Below are 18,570 nucleotides of genomic sequence, written 5' to 3'. Positions count from 1 at the left end.
GGCTTTCCCAAAAGTTTAATATTACTCTTTTTTTTTTTTTTTAGAGTTTTTCATTTTAATTTTTATTTGACCCCATATTTTTCTAAAATTTTAGTTTTATACTAAAAGTTTTATGTTTTTCTTTTTTATCTTTAATTGACTCTCCTAATTTTTTAAAAACTTTTAATTTTATCCCATACGAATCTACATATGTTCATTTTATCTTCACTAGGCCTATTACTTCCTTTAATTTTTATTTAATCTTCAAATTTTTTCAAACAATTTAATAATTTTCAAATTTTATTCAAAATTTGTTATAAGAAAATTCATTTTTTACCGGCCTTGATTTCTTGAATTGACATCCTTAAGTTTCTGTTCATATACTTATTATTTTTTTAATTTATCACCTTTCTTAAAGTAGTTTATTTGTGTGAAACAATAGATACTTCCCAACTTATGTGATGCCCAACAAAATACAATCATTTTTCAATAGTCAATGAAAGCGAAATTTTTAAATTAAAATTATAATAAAGCATTGCATCTATATATAATCAATTAAATAATAAATTACTATATCATAATCCAATTATAATTATTAAATAATCAATTAATAAATTAAAATATAGTTCAATATCGAAACTCACACACACGATAAAATTTAAATTTAACACCTCAAAATTTTAAAATATTCTTTTATTATTAAACCAAAATCTTATTGGCATGAAAATGAAAATTTAATTGTGAATAATGCTGAGTGAATATATCTAAATAAGTAGATAGACCTCAGGATTCAATCGTGGCTCCGATGGTGGGCCCAAAGACCTAACTTTTTTCTGCTCACTGATTTGGTCAATTACTTTAGTCGTCCTTCCATTCAAGCAATCAAAATATGTACTTTTGTATTGCTGGAATTCATTTTCTATACACTATTTGATGGAAAATTTATGGGAAAAGTATGTTTTTCCATTGAAATTTTGTAGAAAATACACTTACCTTCTTTTAATTTGAGCAATACCCTTTTCACTTCTTGAGGTTTGGCAAAAAATTACACTAATTCCCTTAGTGTTATTTACTAAAATAATTAGTGTTATTTTACTACGATAATTTTATCTAAAAAGATAAATAACATTTTCCATCCCTGAAATTTGATAAAAAAAAATTAACCCCAAGTGTTATTTACTAAGTTAATTTTATTTCAGAAGATAAATATACCTTCTTTTAATTATTAATTACTTATTTTTCACCCATGCGATGAGACTTTTAGTTAATTTTATAATATTTTAATTTACTAAAATTTTTGAATAAATTTATGATTTTTTATTTAAATTTATTAAATATATCCAATTCAAATTTTAAAAATTAATATAAATAACATCAATTAATAACCAAACCATTGAAAAAAAATTCTTTAACATATGAGAAAATTTAGAGAAATCTTCTAATTCAGTTAGTTAATAAGACAAAGTTATTTGAATTTTGGAATAAAATTTTCAATAATTCAAAAAATATTGCATACTCTGTACTTGAGACAATAATATTTCTCGCTAAGATTTAATTATAAAACAAGATATAATATCAACTATCAACTGATCAATAAGACAATAACTAAAAACAAGAGTTGCTCAATGGCATTTATCTAGCCTGTTCAATGTCCTTCAGAAACTTGATTTTGATCTTCTTCAGCTTGACAACAGTTTCTTTCATGTCAATCCTCTCCTCTGGCAAATCTGCAGGACATTCCACTCCTAATTGCAAAATGGACAAGACACAATCCTTTGCAGCCAAGTGTTCTCTCCCTCTAGAACTTAGCAAATTTGTATCCACAACTTGAATTAATGCAGATGGTAAAGACTGTTTCACCCAATACTTCAAGCTCATTTCTCCTGAAAACATTTTATCGGTGGGCTTTTTTCTTGTGAAAGTTTCCATTAGAAGAATGCCAAAACTATAGACATCTCCTTTTACGGAAATGATCCCTTCTGCTCCATACTCTACATATTGAATTTAAATTCATCAACAATTATTAAATTAAGTATACATTGATGTTGCATGAAAATGAAATGATAAAAAAGGGTCAGAAATTTAATCATAAATTGAATGACTATGTATATGCCCATGAGGAAAACATAGAGGTATTACCTGGTGCCATATACCCAATAGTTGCCAGTGTCATGGTTTGTATTATTGAGTCCTCTTCACCTAATAGTTTTGCGATGCCAAAATCACCTAAATGTGCACCCATATCTTCGTCTAGAAGGACATTGCTAGGCTTCAAATCGCAATGCACCACAGATGTTGTATGACCATGATGGAGATACTCTAAAGCTGATGCAACATCGATCATTATGTTCAACCTTTGCAAAATATCAAGAAAATGGTTGTGAGAATACAACCACTCTCCAGGCTTCCATTTGGCACGAATTCTAGTACCAAAGCTTTGAAATCAAGATTACAACAACTGCTGATGATTTTGACCAAACTTCTATGGCGAATGTTTCGGAGGACCTCACACTCGACTTCAAAGCTCTTAAAGGCTTTTTCTAACTCCAAATTGAAGACCTTCACTGCAATGCTCATTCCATCTCGGAGTGTGCCTTGGTATACTGAGCCAAAACTTCCAACACCAAGCAAATTGCTCTCACAAAATCCATTAGTTTCTTGTTGAAGCTCGTGATATGGAATTCTTCTCCATGTTGCTAAAGGCAAAATATCTCCATGAGTTGGCAAGCTTTCTTTCCTTTTGTCGGCTTTGCTTAAAAATGACAATCAAGGCCAGTATTAATGTTGTTGTGGCAACTACCGTTGGTTGAATGTATGCTAGAAGCTTTCTAATCTTCCTGGATTCATGACTATGCGCATTATTTTTGCATGGTGGTAGGTGCAATCGAGCAGCACCACACAATGCTTGATTCCCCATAAATGATTGAATCGAGTAGTTTGAAAATGGTCCTCTCCCTCGGGAATCTCCCCTTGTAGCCTATTGAAAGAGACATTAAAATATTTGAGATTCCAAAGTTTTTCCAGAGATGCAGGAATCTTTCCTGAAATTATTTCTTGACAAATCCAAGAATTCCAAGTCTATCATGTCACGAGTCGCCTGAGGAATAGAGCCTTGCAATTTATTACCAGACAAGGAAAGATGAGTTATGCCCTTGAGATCCCCAATGCCCAACGGAATATCACCTGATAATTTATTTCCTGATAAATCCATATCAATCACAACCTGCCATTTTCCAATATCAATTAGGAGAGTACCGCTTAGAGAATTTGAAGACAAGTTCAGGTGCAAAATATCTTCCAGTATTGTCAAGGTTAATGGTATTGAGGATGAAAATCTATTAGATCCTAGCAAAAGAGATCTTATAGAACTGAGATTACCCAAGCATTCTGCTATTGGTCCAGAGAGTTTGCTGTTGGTGAGAAATAAGAAACTCAAGCTCTCCAAACGACATAAATCAACAGGGATCGATCCTTCTAAATTATTGTCTTGAAGAGAAAATATTGCAGCCCTCTTTTTCTTCCAACTGTTGTAGGAATTGTTCCAGTCAATTCATTGTTATCTAGGTTCATGCTCAACAAGCCGCTTAAGTTCCCAATTTCAGTCGGGATGATGCCCTTGATGTTGCACCCAGTGGCAGAGAAAACTTCAAGAGAACCTGACAAATTTCCTATTGAATCTGGAAGTTTAGTATTGATTAATGGATTCTCATCAACGTATATGTTTTCCAAGTATCGACAATTTGTCAAAGATGAGATAAACTCATTTCTGGAGATGAAAGTTTACAAGAGAAATTATTATCCTGGAGGTGAGATCTTGTAGATGTCTTAGATTGCCAAATGTATCTGGAAGATAGCCAGAGAAGAAATTCCTTGGCAAATCAATGCTGATAAGGTAGGAGGCATTTGAGATAGAAGCTGGAATTTCTCCAACAATTTCATTTCCTGCAAGATAAAAGTATTGAAGTTGTGGAAGCCAAAGAGTTGGTGGAAGCTGGCCTGACAGGCGATTTGTTTGCAGTGACAAACACACCATTGTTGAGCTGTTAAAGATAGCAGAAGGGATTGGACCAGACAGGTTGTTGTCTCCCAAATATAAGTTGTCTAGATTAGGAAGGTTGCTAATCTCGATTGGAATTGTACCTGCCACAAATTCCAAATAACCAACCTTTATTATGTAGCCAAAAGAAATTAAAATTTCCAAGTACTATGCTCTTATATATCTTGAAGCATATCACTTTCAATTTTTTTATTATAATTTTAAAATTAGTTAGTCACAATAAAAAATTATATAAGAATCGACAATTTATGAATATGAACTTTACATAAAATTTTGATAACGTTCATATAATTATGAATTATAATTAAATAATTATACTACAATGATTGAATGTGAAATCCTTCTCTATACCCTCCATTAAATAAAAAAAAATACAATAAATTATATATGATTTTGCCTATGTCTACGGGCTTAGTGGTTTGCCCAAATTCGATTTTGGTTATTAAATCCAAGTCTGGTTTGATATAATCATATAAATATGTCCTTGGGTCTAGTTGATTATAAGTAACTCTTTTTTTTTTTTTTTTTTCATATTGATGTTAAAGGTTGGGGCCTAGTGGCGAGCTCAGGCTTATGCTAGAATTTTGGAAGCCTAATGGACACGTCTACCACAAACCTTATGCTAGAATTTTACATGTTAAGAAATACATAAACGAGGGTTAAATAATTATTTTATTCACTAAAATAAAAACTAAGAATCTAATAACAAATATTTAGAAAATGATACAAGCTCACTCAATTTTGAAAATTTTCATTATTTTATTTTTTATTCGAAAAATAATCTACTGTGATAAGGCGTGTGAACTGCTAAAGGAATTTTTTTATAATGCGATAATGGATATCTTCGAATTCTGTTTAAACCAAAACCCTTCTCGGACTATTACTCAAATATTTTACTAAAGTGGCTGCAAGTAAACTAAATTTCAAGAAAGGGAAGAAATTGATACCTGTGACGTTATTAAAATTTAAATCAAGAACACTAAGAACAGTTAGGTTCCCTATAAACGATGGAATAGGACCTTTCAACCCATCGTTTGTAAAGCTTAACATCTCCAAACCAATAAGACCACCAATTTCCCTTGGAATTTCACCTGCAAATATCAATGGACAATTAATAGAATATAACAACAATAACAAATTAACTTTTATATCTCATAATTTTTAGATCAATTGTATAAAATATCTAAAAATCATTTTGGATTGTAATTTTGAATATTTGTTCATCATTCATTTCTATAAAAAATAAACAATTAATGAGAATATGCCTTAAAATATAAAAGATAAATTTTAAATGAAAATAAATAGCACCTTCCCCTAAATATTGTTATAGTTGTATATTTTAAATTATTTCGAATTAATGTCTCATTTGAAAATTTTAAAAAATTTAAACCCTTTTTTTTTCAAGATGAAGATAATTTGGAAAAAAATTTATAATAAATAAAAATAAAAAATCAACTTATAGATTTTTTTTTTAATTTTATGTAAAATCACAGTCAGATGACACTATATAAGAAATTAATTGAGCGAGCATCATTTTCTAATAGGCTTTCCTCTTTTTTTTTTTTTTGTACATTATAGGTTTTCCTCATTAAAGTCAACATTTGCATACATAAACATATCCCAAATTTTAGGCAAGCACGTTACAAAAGTACCACTTGCTTCAATTTTTCTGACTTTTTGAGTTGCTGTAAAGTCACATGCTCACTTGTATCAATTCTTATTGGTTTAGCTGTGGACAATAGTCAATCAGGTCATTGATGGGACATTAATCTACTATACTTTAGTTTAAAAAAATTTTAAATTGAATTATGTTTCTTCAGGGAAAATGTTTAATAAAATTGAAATTTAATCAATAAATAGAAATTTTGAATATGTGCAATCTTGTATAGAATTTTCACATTTGCCCGGATGCCGAAGCAATACCGGCCTCAGATTACCTTGAAAGTTGTTCCAACCAATGAACAATTGTTTGAGCGCAGTCAAATTCCCGAGTCCTTCAGGCACAGTCTCGTCAAATTGATTGTGAGACAAGAATAAAACTTGTAATCGTTCATGCTTGAATAGAGCCGCTGGAATTTCACCAGAAAATTGGTTCCTATCCAAATAAATCTCTTGTAGTTCAGGAAGGTGATCAAACATATCAGATGGGAGATAACCAGTGAGATTATTAAAGCCAAAATCAATGATTTTTAGAGAAGACATGTTGAGTGGGATGGAGGGTATTGAACCAGTTAGATAATTGATTTTGAATTGAACATCTTGGAGTGAAGATATGTTGAAGATTGAAAAAGGTATGGAACCTGAAATCTGATTATTCTGCAAATATAACATCTTCAAGCTTGGAAGATTTCCATTTTCTCCAGGAATCTGTCCTTTCAGGTTTTTTTTATGCAAATCCAAGATCTACAGCTTTGGCAAATAGCACAAAGAAGATGGGAGAACACCGCTGAAATAGTTATCATGCAGAAACAAGCTTTCAAGTTTAGGGAATGAATCAAACCATGATGGGATTTCCCCAATGAAGTTGTTCTTAGCAAAGCTTATGTATTTCAGCCAATGTAAATGAGTCAATTCGACTCGTAATGAGCCTTGAAAACTATTGTTTTTGATGTCGAGCCATGAAAGAAAAGACAGATTTCCCAAGTGAGGTGGGATAGTTCCAGTAAGACTCATGCTAGAAAGACTGAGAGCTGTGACTCTGAGGTGCTTGGATCCACAACTGACACCAATCCAATTGCAAACAGAGGTAGATATAGACCAGTTGGTTGCCAAGAGGTTTTGAGGGTCATGGACATTGGCTTTTAATGCAAGAAGAGCAAATTGGTCTATGGTGATGTTGGGTGATTCCATAGACAAGAAAAAACAATTAAGCAACAGCAATACCAGCATAAGATAAGCAAGGGTGAAACAAGAATTTTTCATGAGTTTCAGTGGGATGAGGAATAGGAAATGGAAGATGCCAGGCAATTGAGAAAGAAATGCTAGTAAACCTAATTACATATTTTGGCTTTAAATATATTATGCATTTTTTATTTTGAAATAGAGGAAATTATAGATTTTTATCCACCCGGTCAAACAAATTAAGTTCAATTGACACCTCTAAAACTCATGATAGGATTTGAACTTGATCTATCCATTTAAATTAAATTTATTATTGAAACATGAATTTTTTTAAAAAAATTAAAATTTAATAAAATATATTATTTATTAATATAAAATATCCTTCGAAAGAGATTAAACTTAAAAAATCATATTTAAAACTCAAACCTAATCGAGTTATGCTCACAAGTTTCGTGAATAATTTAGGTTTAGTGAAAATTATAAATTTGTATCCATCTGGTCAAACAAATTAAGTTCGATTGGCATCTTTAAAATTCATGATCGAATTTGAACTTAATCCATCCATTTAAATTAAATTTATTATTAAAATATGAAAAATATTTTTTAAAATTTAATAAAATATATTATTTATTAATATAAAATATCTTTTAAAAAAGATTAAATTTAAAAATCATGTTTAAAGTTCGACCCAAGCTTGCAAGTTTGGTGGGTAGTTTAGGTTTAGTGGAAATTAGTAGTATTTGTTATTTTCACAGGCGCTATAATTATACAATCTAATAGTCTAATTTCTACGGGGAAGACCTAAATGATTGGTATGAAATTGAGGCAATCAGTTAATCCAAAATTATTTGATAATAATAAGAAAAGAAGTATCATGTATAATATAATTTATACGAAATGATAACAGACTCGGACAAGTTAAGAGTTAATTGTTCTAAAAGGAATTTCAGGTCTATAGAATATGGTTCATCCAAACTTCAAATTCTGGATCCATTTTAAAATTAATGGGTTGCTAAACATTTAACTTAATAATAAATGCTTTGCATATATATTTCTTTATTTAAATAGTAATGTATAATTTCGATAAGTAAAAAAAAAAGTATAATTTTGATTTCTTTCTTAATAAAAAATTTACAAAGTACAGATAAATTTAAAAAAAAAATTTTAAATTTTGATAATTTCAAATATAAAAAATTTTTTTTGAATGAAATTGCAGTCATTTAATTTTTTTTTTCTTGCATGATTTTCAAAGAGTATGTCGTAAGAATCCACAATGGAAAAAGTACTTAGTGGAGTCCTCATGTACTTTAAGTCATATTCAACATTAACATTGGGAAAAGAAGTCCATAGTGGAGTCCCCATTTTCTTCAAGTCATATTCAAATTGAAATTGGATAAATGGCACTCATGCATATGCTACTAGAAGAGCTGATTAATGAAATTAATATTTTATTGAATGGTAAATTGAAATTAATTTCCTCCTCTTTTTCTCCAATTTTTTCACATTAATATTAAAATGGTAATCATAAGACTCATATTATGTTGTTTTGATTTTTTATTTTTGAAAAAAAATTCAAATCCGATACATATTTAAACGGACATGCGTCCAAAGATGAAGATCCTCCCATAGGCCTTGCTTTCTCAATTCAAAGAAAGGGAAAATAAGGCTTTACTCTCCTTTCTAAAATTTATGGATTAATATACCAAATTGCTAACTATTTTTGTTGTAAATCTTATTATTAACTCAATTTTATAATTCTTTTTCGTAAGCATGATTACCGGGTCAGGCTCAAATGATTTTTTGTAATCTGTGCGCAAGGTCTAGGTCAGCCCAATTCATCAAATCTGAAAGACTAAATTTTTTGTTAAAAGAAATAAATTTTAATATTTTTAAATATATTTTAAATTAGAATTAAGTAAAGACATTTTTTATTAATTAAAGAACATCTAAGGCCCAATTTTAATAAGCAATCTAATTCGTGGACAAGTCTAATTACATTTAGGTATTGTTTGGTATGGGACGATTATTTCAAAAATTATGGTGATCTACATATGATAATTAAATCATTATGTTTGATAAGTACTTAGTGATTTTAGATGATAATGATTTTAAATCATTAAAAGTAATCAAATCACCGTATTAGAAGATGATATAATTCTTATCTAAAAAAATAAAAAACTTTAATTATCAAGATAAAGTGACTTGTACAATTAATAATAGTTAATATTAACAAATGATAATATCACCTACCTTTGATCTTTTAATTTCTTAAATTAAGACTTTATTTTCAATCAATCAAATAATCTAGCCCAATAATAATAATAATTGTCGCAATAGATTTCTTTCTATGTTAATAATAGGAAGAACAATTCAAGAAATTAGTTATCATTAAATCTTTATAAATAATGCTCGACTTTGAAATTCAAACATATTTTTATTTTTATTCAAATAAAATACCAAGATCACTTATTTTGCTTGCAATGTAACTCAACTTAGCCACAACGACACTTATTTCCCTTGATATGTAGCTCAACTTAGCCACAACGACCAGGTGCAAATCCAGCCCTTCCATTGGCATCATCATAGACAGCCTGTTAGCCCTTCTGTTGAAAATTTCCTAGGATCATCACATCATTATCATCGTCATTTTCTGCAAACGCCAGACATGCTTGAGATACCTTGTTAAAATACAAAATCTCAGTAGCATCAATAGGTTTCAACACCCCCATCGAAGTATAAGCTGATCGTTGGCATTACAACAGTAGAATTACAACTAAAATCAAAGCATGTCCCTAGATTTTCGAACGCCAGTGCCTTTGGATACTTGGTCATCCTTACTTCAAAAGCTTTTCGGACTCTAGAATAGGCTGCTGGAGGGAGACGGGTGATCAAAGATGCCGAATCAATGACCGTGCCAGAAGTCGAAAAAACTGACCTATCAATGGATAGTCTCTCGCTCCCCACCCCTATATCGATCATATCAAGACCGTAATAATGTGTTCCTTCGAATGATTTTGACATGGGAGTAAATTTAATCGAACTTGGGAGGTTTGCATTACCAAATTTTAGGAATCCGGTCGATTTATCGCTTGGTGGTAAACAGTAAGAGAAAATTTTATGGTAATTGTTAGCAGTTTGGGATACTATGGAAAACCATCCGCGACCAAGTCCTAATGCCCCAGCTGATCGTCCGCCGTTTGGGAAACGGTCTCTTTGGCCGCAGCTAAATAAGAATCCTTGGAACACATCTGAAGATGTTATGCGTAAGGTTTCTTTTGCCAGAAAGCCACTGGAAAACGTTGTATTGGAGTAGGTAACGCCATACAAACAGGTTGAAGAGGAAGAGCAACCCTGTTGCATACCTACAATTATAGTATCAATTGTTATATTATCAAAAGTATATGTACTTGAAATCAAAATTATAAGTAGTCACTGTGTTTCAATTTTAATGTGTATGTTTAAATCGGCATAAAGATTAAAAACAGGCTTTGAATTTTTTATAGTTTTTAATTTTTAAAGTAAAATGTTGATAAACAATAACTTTTAATTAAAAAAGTTTAAAAAAATAAAAATTAATATGAAATGTAAATAAAGAGTTGTATGTAGAGGTGTTTATGGGCCAAGCAAATCCGGTTGACACTTCTAAAACCTTGTCCAAGATCTAATCCGTAAATGAAAATCTTTTTAAATAAAATATTTTGAAAATATAAAAAAATATTAATATTAATATTAAAAAATTGTGTTAATATTTTTAAATATATTTTAAAATTAAATTAAATTAAATTAATTATTTAATCTAAAAAAAGAAATGACCATTCAACCTAAACCCGGTGGAGTGACTTTGAAATTTGTTAATTAACCAATTCCAAGTCATCATTACCTTCCGGAGAAATTTTACTGCACGTAGCTGAGGGGCATCGAATGTTGGTATGGGATGATGACTTGGACGGATTGAATATTGGTTCATTTTGGTCATAGCAATATCCTAGGCATGGCTGACATTGAGTCCAAGTTAATTGATTAGCAGTGTCAAACACCAGTGAAAGCTGCGTCTCGGACGAGCCAAAGCCCATGGTGACTTGGTATTTTCCTGTGCCTATTGAGTTTCCTGGTTTGCTTTGAAGTGATGTCTTCTCCAAGGAATTTAGGGAGACCATGGAGTGGATTGAATCAGCTCGGGCTTGGCCTTGACGGAAATTTCTACACGAGAGGGAGCAATATTTGCTTTGTCTTGGTTCAGTCGTCAAGAGCATGGACCATGCTTGTTTATGATCAGTAGTGTTGATCTTTCGTTGATAACTGAAAAACATAAACATAACTCAAGAAATTAACATTTAAATCGTTTCTCCACTTCTAATTATTTTGCATGATTTATCTATGAAATCATGATAATCTTTTTCCTCCTTATCTTGCATAAATGAAAGCAATTTGTTTCGATTAAAAGTCTCAGTCGAAACTAAAAAAAATCTCATTCTTCTAATTACCCTCTGTTTCGAATTGTTTTTTCATAATATATTTGTCAAAATTGACACAAAAAATTAAGAAAAATACTTGTATTTTAAGTTATTTTATATTAAAATTTTAATTTTTTATAAAATCCATATTCAATAATGTTAATGTCAAGAAAATAATATCAAATATCAGCAGAGTAATAAGACAGTACATATTCGAATTAGGTCCAGAAAAGTAGAGGAACAAAGATAACGGGACGGCAACAGTATTTTACTGTAGAGACCTTGTTAAATGTTATGAGTACTAATAAATGAACCTTTGGTAGATGATATGCAAACAGTTGATGGCAGTAGAGAACTGTTTGAACAGTGCGACTATGATGAAGATCCTTCACTTCTTGAGCAGTTGTTTTTCCTTGAAAGGCATAACTGTTCTTTGAACAGCAGAGAAGCAAGAAAAAAAAGAGAAGCTCAGTGGAGGAATACAAACAAGTTGGAGAATAAGTGGCCATGGACCATAAATCTATAGCTCTTTGTATTGTTTCAAACTTGGAAACAATTGCTTGTTTTTTACCTTTATATAGAAAATATTAACGCTATTTTTATCATTAGATTAACAAATTTTCATCTTTACATTTTTTTCATTTTTTTATCATGCAAAATCTAGATGTTAATTTGTAAAAAACATATATTTTTACATATTTTTTCATTTTATGTGATTTTTTTTATAATTTTATTAATTGAGTTTATTTTTTAGAGCTTGTTACACCAACTCACTCACCTCTGATATTATATAAAACTCAAGGATACTCAATTTCAAATAAAAATAAAATTAGTTTTAGTTTTAAAAAGGGCAATGAAAAAAACAAATGAAAAGAATTTCCATGTCAACATTTTTAACAGATAATATATAAAATAATTAATACATAAAATAATTTAATGGCAAGTAAGAAAAATCAAATTTTAACAAAAGTTGATCGAGAAAAGCATCCTTACCTAACCCTACTTGAATTAGCTAAAAAGGTAGAGGTCACGACTTAATTCAGTTATTCATGTAATTATTTTTAAAATATAACATTAAAAGATATAAGATTTAAATCTCACAACTATAATTCTGCAACCTCTTTCTTTGTTCATAATTTGTGACTTTATAAAAAAACTAAAAAAGCCCTCAATTACTTGAAACCTAAAGGCTAAATAAATGCTCATTGTGGATATACATTTACCAAATTCTTTATTTTAAGATTCAATACATATTATTTCTTTTAAATATTGTTTTTTTTTTAGTTTATGAGAAAATTTGATGACAGAAGTTATTAGCAAATTTTGGTTTTCTATTAAAACCAAAACCAAATTACTCAGTCAACTAAAACTTTATTAAATCTTCTTTTTTTTTTTTCTTAGGAATTGAGATTCCAATTTTGAATATAGATCCTTTTAAAAAAGAATTATAATAATCACTAGGCCAAATCCAAGTTGTATATTAATTATATTTTCTTATCTCCAATTCCGTATGCTCATTATTCCAAAACAAACAAGAAAGAGCCACTTACGAACAAAGTCAAGATTTATAAAAGTAAATTGCAATTTTCCAAAAGGAAAAAGGGCGTCTCCAATCTCCATGAATTTTCATGCTTGTTGCATTGTACATGAAAAATTATGTGCTCAAATATATTATAACATCGCTCAAAGTCTTTCCAATTAAAGTCAAAATTATACAGCTATTTTTTGTAGTGCGTTATCTTGACTTTAGAAACTTGAAAATGCTCAAATTTAATACGAAGTCAAAATAAAAAACAGGGAACAAATTGTCTTCTTTTTATTAAAATAATTTCAGAAATCACATTTTCTGTCTTTTAATTGATAAACTTGTTGAACTTCCTGTAAGAACTTGATTTTGATTTTCTTCAACCTTGCAACAACTTCTTTCATATCGATCCTTTCTTCTGGTAATTCTGCTGAACATTCTAAAGCTAATTGCAAAATGGATAATGCACAATCCTTCGCAGCTAAGCGTTCTCTTTCTGTGGTATTCAGCAAATTAGCGTCTACAACACGAACTACCTCTGATGGTAATGACTCTTTTACCCAACACTTCAAGCTCGTTTCTTCTGAAAACATTTCATCGGTAGGCTTTTTTCTCGTGAAAGTTTCCATAAGAAGAATACCAAAACTATATATATCACTTTTTGTAGAAACAATTCCTTCTGATCCATATTCTGCATAAAGAATTTAATTTAAATTCATCATTGATATTTTATGATAATAAAGAAAAAAATTGCTTAAAATTTTAGTGATCACGGATCTAATTAAAGGCATGCACGTTCTATAAACATATATGAGTAGAAATATCATCTAAGATTTCATCGGTAGGCTTTTTTCTCGTGAAAGTTTCCATAAGAAGAATACCAAAACTATATATATCACTTTTTGTAGAAACAATTCCTTCTGATCCATATTCTGCATAAAGAATTTAATTTAAATTCATCAATGATATTTTATGATAATAAAGAAAAAATTGCTTAAAATTTTAGTGATCACGGATCTAATTAAAGGCATGCACGTTCTATAAACATATATGAGTAGAAATATCATCTAAGATTGATAAAATAAAATTAAACCATTACCTGGTGACATATATCCAATCGTTGCTAGCGTCATGGTTTGTGTCATTAAATCCTCTTCACTTATGAGTTTAGCAATGCCAAAATCACCCAGATGCGCAATCATATCATTATCTAGCAGGACATTGCTCGGCTTTAAATCGCAATGAACCACTGGTGGGGTATGACCATGGTGAAGATATTCCAATGCCAATGCGATGTCTATCATTATGTTCAACCTTTGCGAAACGTCCAAAAAATGGTTGTGAGAATATAGCCACTTCTCCAAGCTTCCATTCGGCATGAACTCAAGTACCAAGGCTTTAAATTCACTATTGGAGCAACTACTAATGATTTTGACCAAATTTCGGTGACGAATGTTGCGAAGGACGTCACACTCAACATCAAAGCTTCTAAGGGCTCTATCTATATTTACATTGAAGACTTTTACTGCAATGCTTATCCCATTTGAGAGAGTCCCTTGGTATACTGACCCAAAACTCCCTGCCCCTAGTAATTTGCTTTCAGAAAATCCATCCGTTGCTTGATCGAGCTCATGGTAAGAAATTCTTCTCCACTCATACAATGGTAGCAAATTTTCTGTATTGACTGGCACTTCAGCTTTCCTATTTCGTAAAAAAATGATAACCATAGCCAATATTACTATGGCTGAGCCAATTGCTGGTAGAATATATTTTAAAAGCTCAGTACCCGTATCAGTTTTGCAAGGTCGGACTTGAAGTCGAGATGAACCACATAAGGCTTCATTGCCCATAAATGATTGGCTCGAGTAGTTCACAAATAATCCTCCATTAGGAATTTCTCCTTGTAGCCTATTGAAAGAGACATTCAAATATTTTAGATTTAGGAGCTTCTCTAAGGACTTGGGGATCATTCCTGAGAGGTTATTTCTCGACAAATCCAAGTATTCCAAACTTATCAACTCATCAAAAGATTGAGGAATAGAACCTTGAAGCATATTACCAGATAAGGAGAGATGAGTTAGGTGTGCGAGCTTAGCAATGCTGCTTGGGATAGTACCTGAGAACTGATTCTCTGACAAATTCAAATTTATCACAGAACTCCACTTTCCAATATCAACCGGAAGAGTGCCACTTAGAGAATTTGAAGCCAATTCTAGGAACAAGATACCATTAAGTCTTGTTAAGGTTGATGGAATTGAGGTAAAATTGTTGACGCCTAAGAAAAGATTTCTCAGATAAACGAGATCCCCTAAGCATGCTGGTATTGGACCAGATAGTCTGTTATCTGTGAGAGTCAAGAAAGCCAACTTCTCCAGATGACATAACTCAGATGGAATGGATCCTTCTAGCTTATTGCTCCCAAGATTAATATTTTGCAGATCTCTTAATCCTCCAATTGTAGGAGGTATTGGTCCAGTCAAGTTATTATGGTCAAAACCCAACCAAACCAAGTTGCTTAAGTTACCAATTTCACTTGGGATGTTGCCCTTAATGTTACAATGAGAACCATAGAAAAGGGTTAGGGAAGCAGATAAATTTCCGACAGAAATTGGAAGTTCACCACTGACTAATGGATTATCATCAAATATCAAATCGTCCAAGTTTTTGCAGTTTGTCAGTGATGAGAGGAAGCTCAATTCACGGGATGAAGGGTTGCTACTTAAATTGTTATGACTTAGGTCGAGGCGTTGTAAATGTCTTAGATTGCCAAACGTGTCTGGAATAATTCCAGAAAAAGAATTATTCGGCAATTGGAGGACAGTAAGCTGAGTGGCATTGGAGATAGAGATCGGGATTGGTCCACTAAGTTGATTTAGTTCAAGAAAAAGCCGTTGCAGTTTGGGAAGTCCAAGGCCTGTAGTTGATGGAAGCTGGCCTGAGAAACGATTGAAACCAAGCCAAATGGACCTTGCAGTTGAGATGTTAAAGATGGAAGGAGGGATGACACCAGTGAAACTATTATTTCCCAAGAATATGATTTCAAGATTCTGTAGGTTACCAATCTGATTTGGAAGCGTACCTGCCATAATTAATTTGTTCATTCACAATAATTTCAAAGAAAATGTTAATTAGCTAAACAACCAACCCAAAATTATTTGATGCACTATCAATATAGTTTTTTAATTTTACATTTAAAATTAAAAACTGACACATATTTCATTTTTTTATAGTTAAATTTTTTCTATTGTTAATATACTCTATGGGATATGTCTCTCTTCTTTTAATCAGTCGTATGTTCCTACTTTGTTGAAATTATTTTTACTAGAATTTGTCCATACCCATGCACTAAGCAGTGAAAGAGACAAGACAGAAAATTTCTCTGTAAAAAATAGTTTCTTGACGTGGGTTTCATTTGTTTAGTTATATATAGTTTGGTGGTTGATATATTTGATTATGTAATGATTTGTTATATATAGATGTAATACTTTATTATAATAATAATTTGTATTTGTAATTTCATAAAAGTTAATTTAAAATGATACAATTAAGAAATCAAATGATTAATATAACTGTATTTTTTATATGTTATTTAATTATGTAATTAGAGTTTTAGATTGTATTTCATAAATTATTGAAAATCTTTAGACCATTGAAAACTAATTTTTTTAATAATTTAATTTTTTTAATGCATGCATTCGATTATTCATTTTTAGAAACCACTTAAACAAATATTTTCAATAAAAAAGTGTTTAAAACTTTAAGTAGTTTTTATCTACTTAAATATATTCAGCCAATTCCAATATTTAAGGAAAATATGTTATTTAATTACATTATTATTCTTATATTCTTGATTTTTAATCATTTATTCTGTCATCGATGCAAAATACTTGTAAAATCACATATTTTTCTACAAAAGATTTAATAAAAAAATCTACCGTTTAATTTTCACTAGCATGCCAAGCAATCCTTATATCATCAATTCGGTACTTAAATTTTTCAAAACTAAAAACTTAGTTCTTAATTTTTCAATATTGAAAATTTCAATTCATCAAACAGTATTTGTGTCCACTTGACTTCTTGACTTTAGCTCAATAATTGGTTTTAAATATAATTAGCCATCTGCACACTCACTATGTGAATGGAATAAATAAAAAAAAATTATTATTTAGATAAATATTACCAAGAATAAAAAAGGAAAAATCTTTATAGTCATCTTAAAAAGTTAAAAAAGAGAAAAATATGGAAAACCTTTATAGTTACCTTAAAAACATAAAAAAAAAAAAAGAAAAAAAAATAATAACTACAAATACAACTTTTTGAAGTAAAGCAAAAGAAAGTAGAAAGGTTTTTATATATTATTTTATAATTTATTTTTTTGTCAATCTCTAATTGGACTGAAGTAGTATCACTTGACTCATAATATCAAAGTCAATTAAAGACTTTATAATTAGATTAGTATGAATAGTAATTACTCTTTAATTAAGCAAAGCTTGTTATATCTTTCCTCTTAACTTCTCCATTAATGATTAAAATCATATGTTATAGTAATTGTTCATTAGTCATGGACCCACAAATTTTATTTTGTGAAATAAACAATTTTAAAAACTTTACTTCCTTTTATAAGAAAATCAATCTATAAATTGGAAACTTAGTGGGAAAAAAACATATATAGAGAGATATATAAGATACTACATACCTGACAAGCTATTAGTGGAAAAATCAAGGAACCGAAGAGATGTCAAGTTCCAAATACTTGAAGGGATAGGCCCTTCTAAGTTGTTTTCTGACAACCTAAGAATCTCTAAATTTAGAAGAGAACCAATTTGTCCAGGGATTCTACCTGAAAAACATATTAAATGACCAATTGACTTAATAAACTTAATAGCTAGTTTTCCATTAAAAAAATCTTAATAATCAATGATACAAGCCTAACTAATAATATTTGAAATTTCACCTTGAAAATATCGAATTCGAATTTTGTGACAGGAAAGTATGTACCTGACAAGCCGTTATATGAAAAATCAAGGTGCTTAAGAAGTGTCAAGTTCCCAATACTTGAAGGAATAGGCCCTTCTATATTGTTGTTTTCCCAGCTAAGCCTCTGTAAATATAGAAGATTACCAATCTGCCATGGGATTTCACCTGTAAATGTAGGAGATCACGACATTTGCTATTGTGTAATTCAATCATTAAAATAAATACTTTTACTTTCTTTTTCATTTTTTTTACTTCCTACCAAAAGGAAAATAAAATTCAGAAGGGAAAAACATGGATGAAGAATATATAGTTTGTGTTCTAATTTACCTTTGAGATTGTTTACACTGAGTTGCAATATCCTAAGCTTAATCAAATTCCCAATTTCCTTTGGCAAACTTCCCTCAAAATGATTATGAGATAAGGATAATTCTGTTAACTCTTTGCACTTGAATAAACTAGGTGGAATTCCGCCGAAAAACAGGTTCGCACTTAAATAAAGCCCTTGCAGATTAGGAAGTTTGTCGAACATGTCCGATGAGAGATTTCCACTGAGAACATTAGCGGTTAAGTTAATGATTTGCAGTGAAGAGATTTTGAGTGGAATGGGGGGTATCGACCCAGAGAGATTGTTGTTGCTGAGATCCAATATTTGCAATGAAGATAAGTTGAAGATTGAGGAAGGTATGGATCCTGAAAGCTGGTTATTATCCAAAATCAATATCCTCAAGGTGGAAAGA

General features: G+C 30.4%; 3 protein-coding genes and 1 pseudogene across 3 annotated transcripts; all 4 read right to left on the bottom strand.

Annotated features, from left to right (window-relative positions):
- Positions 1-1,525: 1,525 nt before the first annotated feature.
- Positions 1,526-2,950, bottom strand: LOC111276298 (putative LRR receptor-like serine/threonine-protein kinase At3g47570). Its single transcript, XM_089754511.1, has 2 exons — positions 2,119-2,950; positions 1,526-1,970 (listed from the first exon to the last, which is right to left on the bottom strand). The coding sequence occupies exons 1-2, from the start codon at positions 2,321-2,323 to the stop codon at positions 1,612-1,614; spliced, it is 564 nt and encodes a 187-aa protein (XP_089610637.1). The 5' UTR covers positions 2,324-2,950; the 3' UTR covers positions 1,526-1,611.
- Positions 2,951-5,881: 2,931 nt separating this feature from the next.
- LOC111276299 (uncharacterized) lies at positions 5,882-7,010 on the bottom strand. The gene is made up of 2 exons (XM_022862064.2): positions 6,481-7,010; positions 5,882-6,408 (listed from the first exon to the last, which is right to left on the bottom strand). Exons 1-2 carry the CDS (start codon positions 6,956-6,958, stop codon positions 5,882-5,884), a joined length of 1,005 nt encoding a protein of 334 aa, XP_022717799.2. The 5' UTR covers positions 6,959-7,010.
- A 2,401-nt stretch (positions 7,011-9,411) lies between these two features.
- Positions 9,412-11,840, bottom strand: LOC111275513 (aspartyl protease family protein At5g10770 pseudogene; annotated as a pseudogene).
- Positions 11,841-13,118: 1,278 nt separating this feature from the next.
- LOC111276303 (uncharacterized) lies at positions 13,119-18,519 on the bottom strand. The gene is made up of 5 exons (XM_089754686.1): positions 18,161-18,519; positions 17,855-17,998; positions 17,553-17,696; positions 13,956-15,935; positions 13,119-13,547 (listed from the first exon to the last, which is right to left on the bottom strand). Exons 1-5 carry the CDS (start codon positions 18,360-18,362, stop codon positions 13,162-13,164), a joined length of 2,856 nt encoding a protein of 951 aa, XP_089610812.1. The 5' UTR covers positions 18,363-18,519; the 3' UTR covers positions 13,119-13,161.
- Positions 18,520-18,570: the final 51 nt, after the last annotated feature.

Source organism: Durio zibethinus, chromosome 25 (assembly GCF_047325235.1).
Source record: "Durio zibethinus cultivar Kanyao isolate XHJ-2024 chromosome 25, ASM4732523v1, whole genome shotgun sequence".
Lineage (NCBI taxonomy): Eukaryota > Viridiplantae > Streptophyta > Magnoliopsida > Malvales > Malvaceae > Durio > Durio zibethinus.
This window is presented reverse-complemented; position numbering and strand designations above follow the sequence as displayed.

Excerpts from the sequence above, each read along its gene's own strand:
- LOC111276298 (XM_089754511.1), bottom strand. The coding sequence starts at position 2,323 with ATGATCGATGTTGCATCAGCTTTAGAGTATCTCCATCATGGTCATACA. Across the intron at positions 1,971-2,118 it reads TATTGGGTATATGGCACCAG|AGTATGGAGCAGAAGGGATC; the intron begins GTAATACCTCTA and ends TTCAATATGTAG.
- LOC111276299 (XM_022862064.2), bottom strand. The coding sequence starts at position 6,958 with ATGAAAAATTCTTGTTTCACCCTTGCTTATCTTATGCTGGTATTGCTG. Across the intron at positions 6,409-6,480 it reads GCATGATAACTATTTCAGCG|GACAGATTCCTGGAGAAAAT; the intron begins GTGTTCTCCCAT and ends AAAACCTGAAAG.
- LOC111276303 (XM_089754686.1), bottom strand. The coding sequence starts at position 18,362 with ATGTTCGACAAACTTCCTAATCTGCAAGGGCTTTATTTAAGTGCGAAC. Across the intron at positions 15,936-17,552 it reads TTCCACTAATAGCTTGTCAG|GTACGCTTCCAAATCAGATT; the intron begins GTATGTAGTATC and ends TAATTATGGCAG. Across the intron at positions 13,548-13,955 it reads GATTGGATATATGTCACCAG|AATATGGATCAGAAGGAATT; the intron begins GTAATGGTTTAA and ends TTCTTTATGCAG.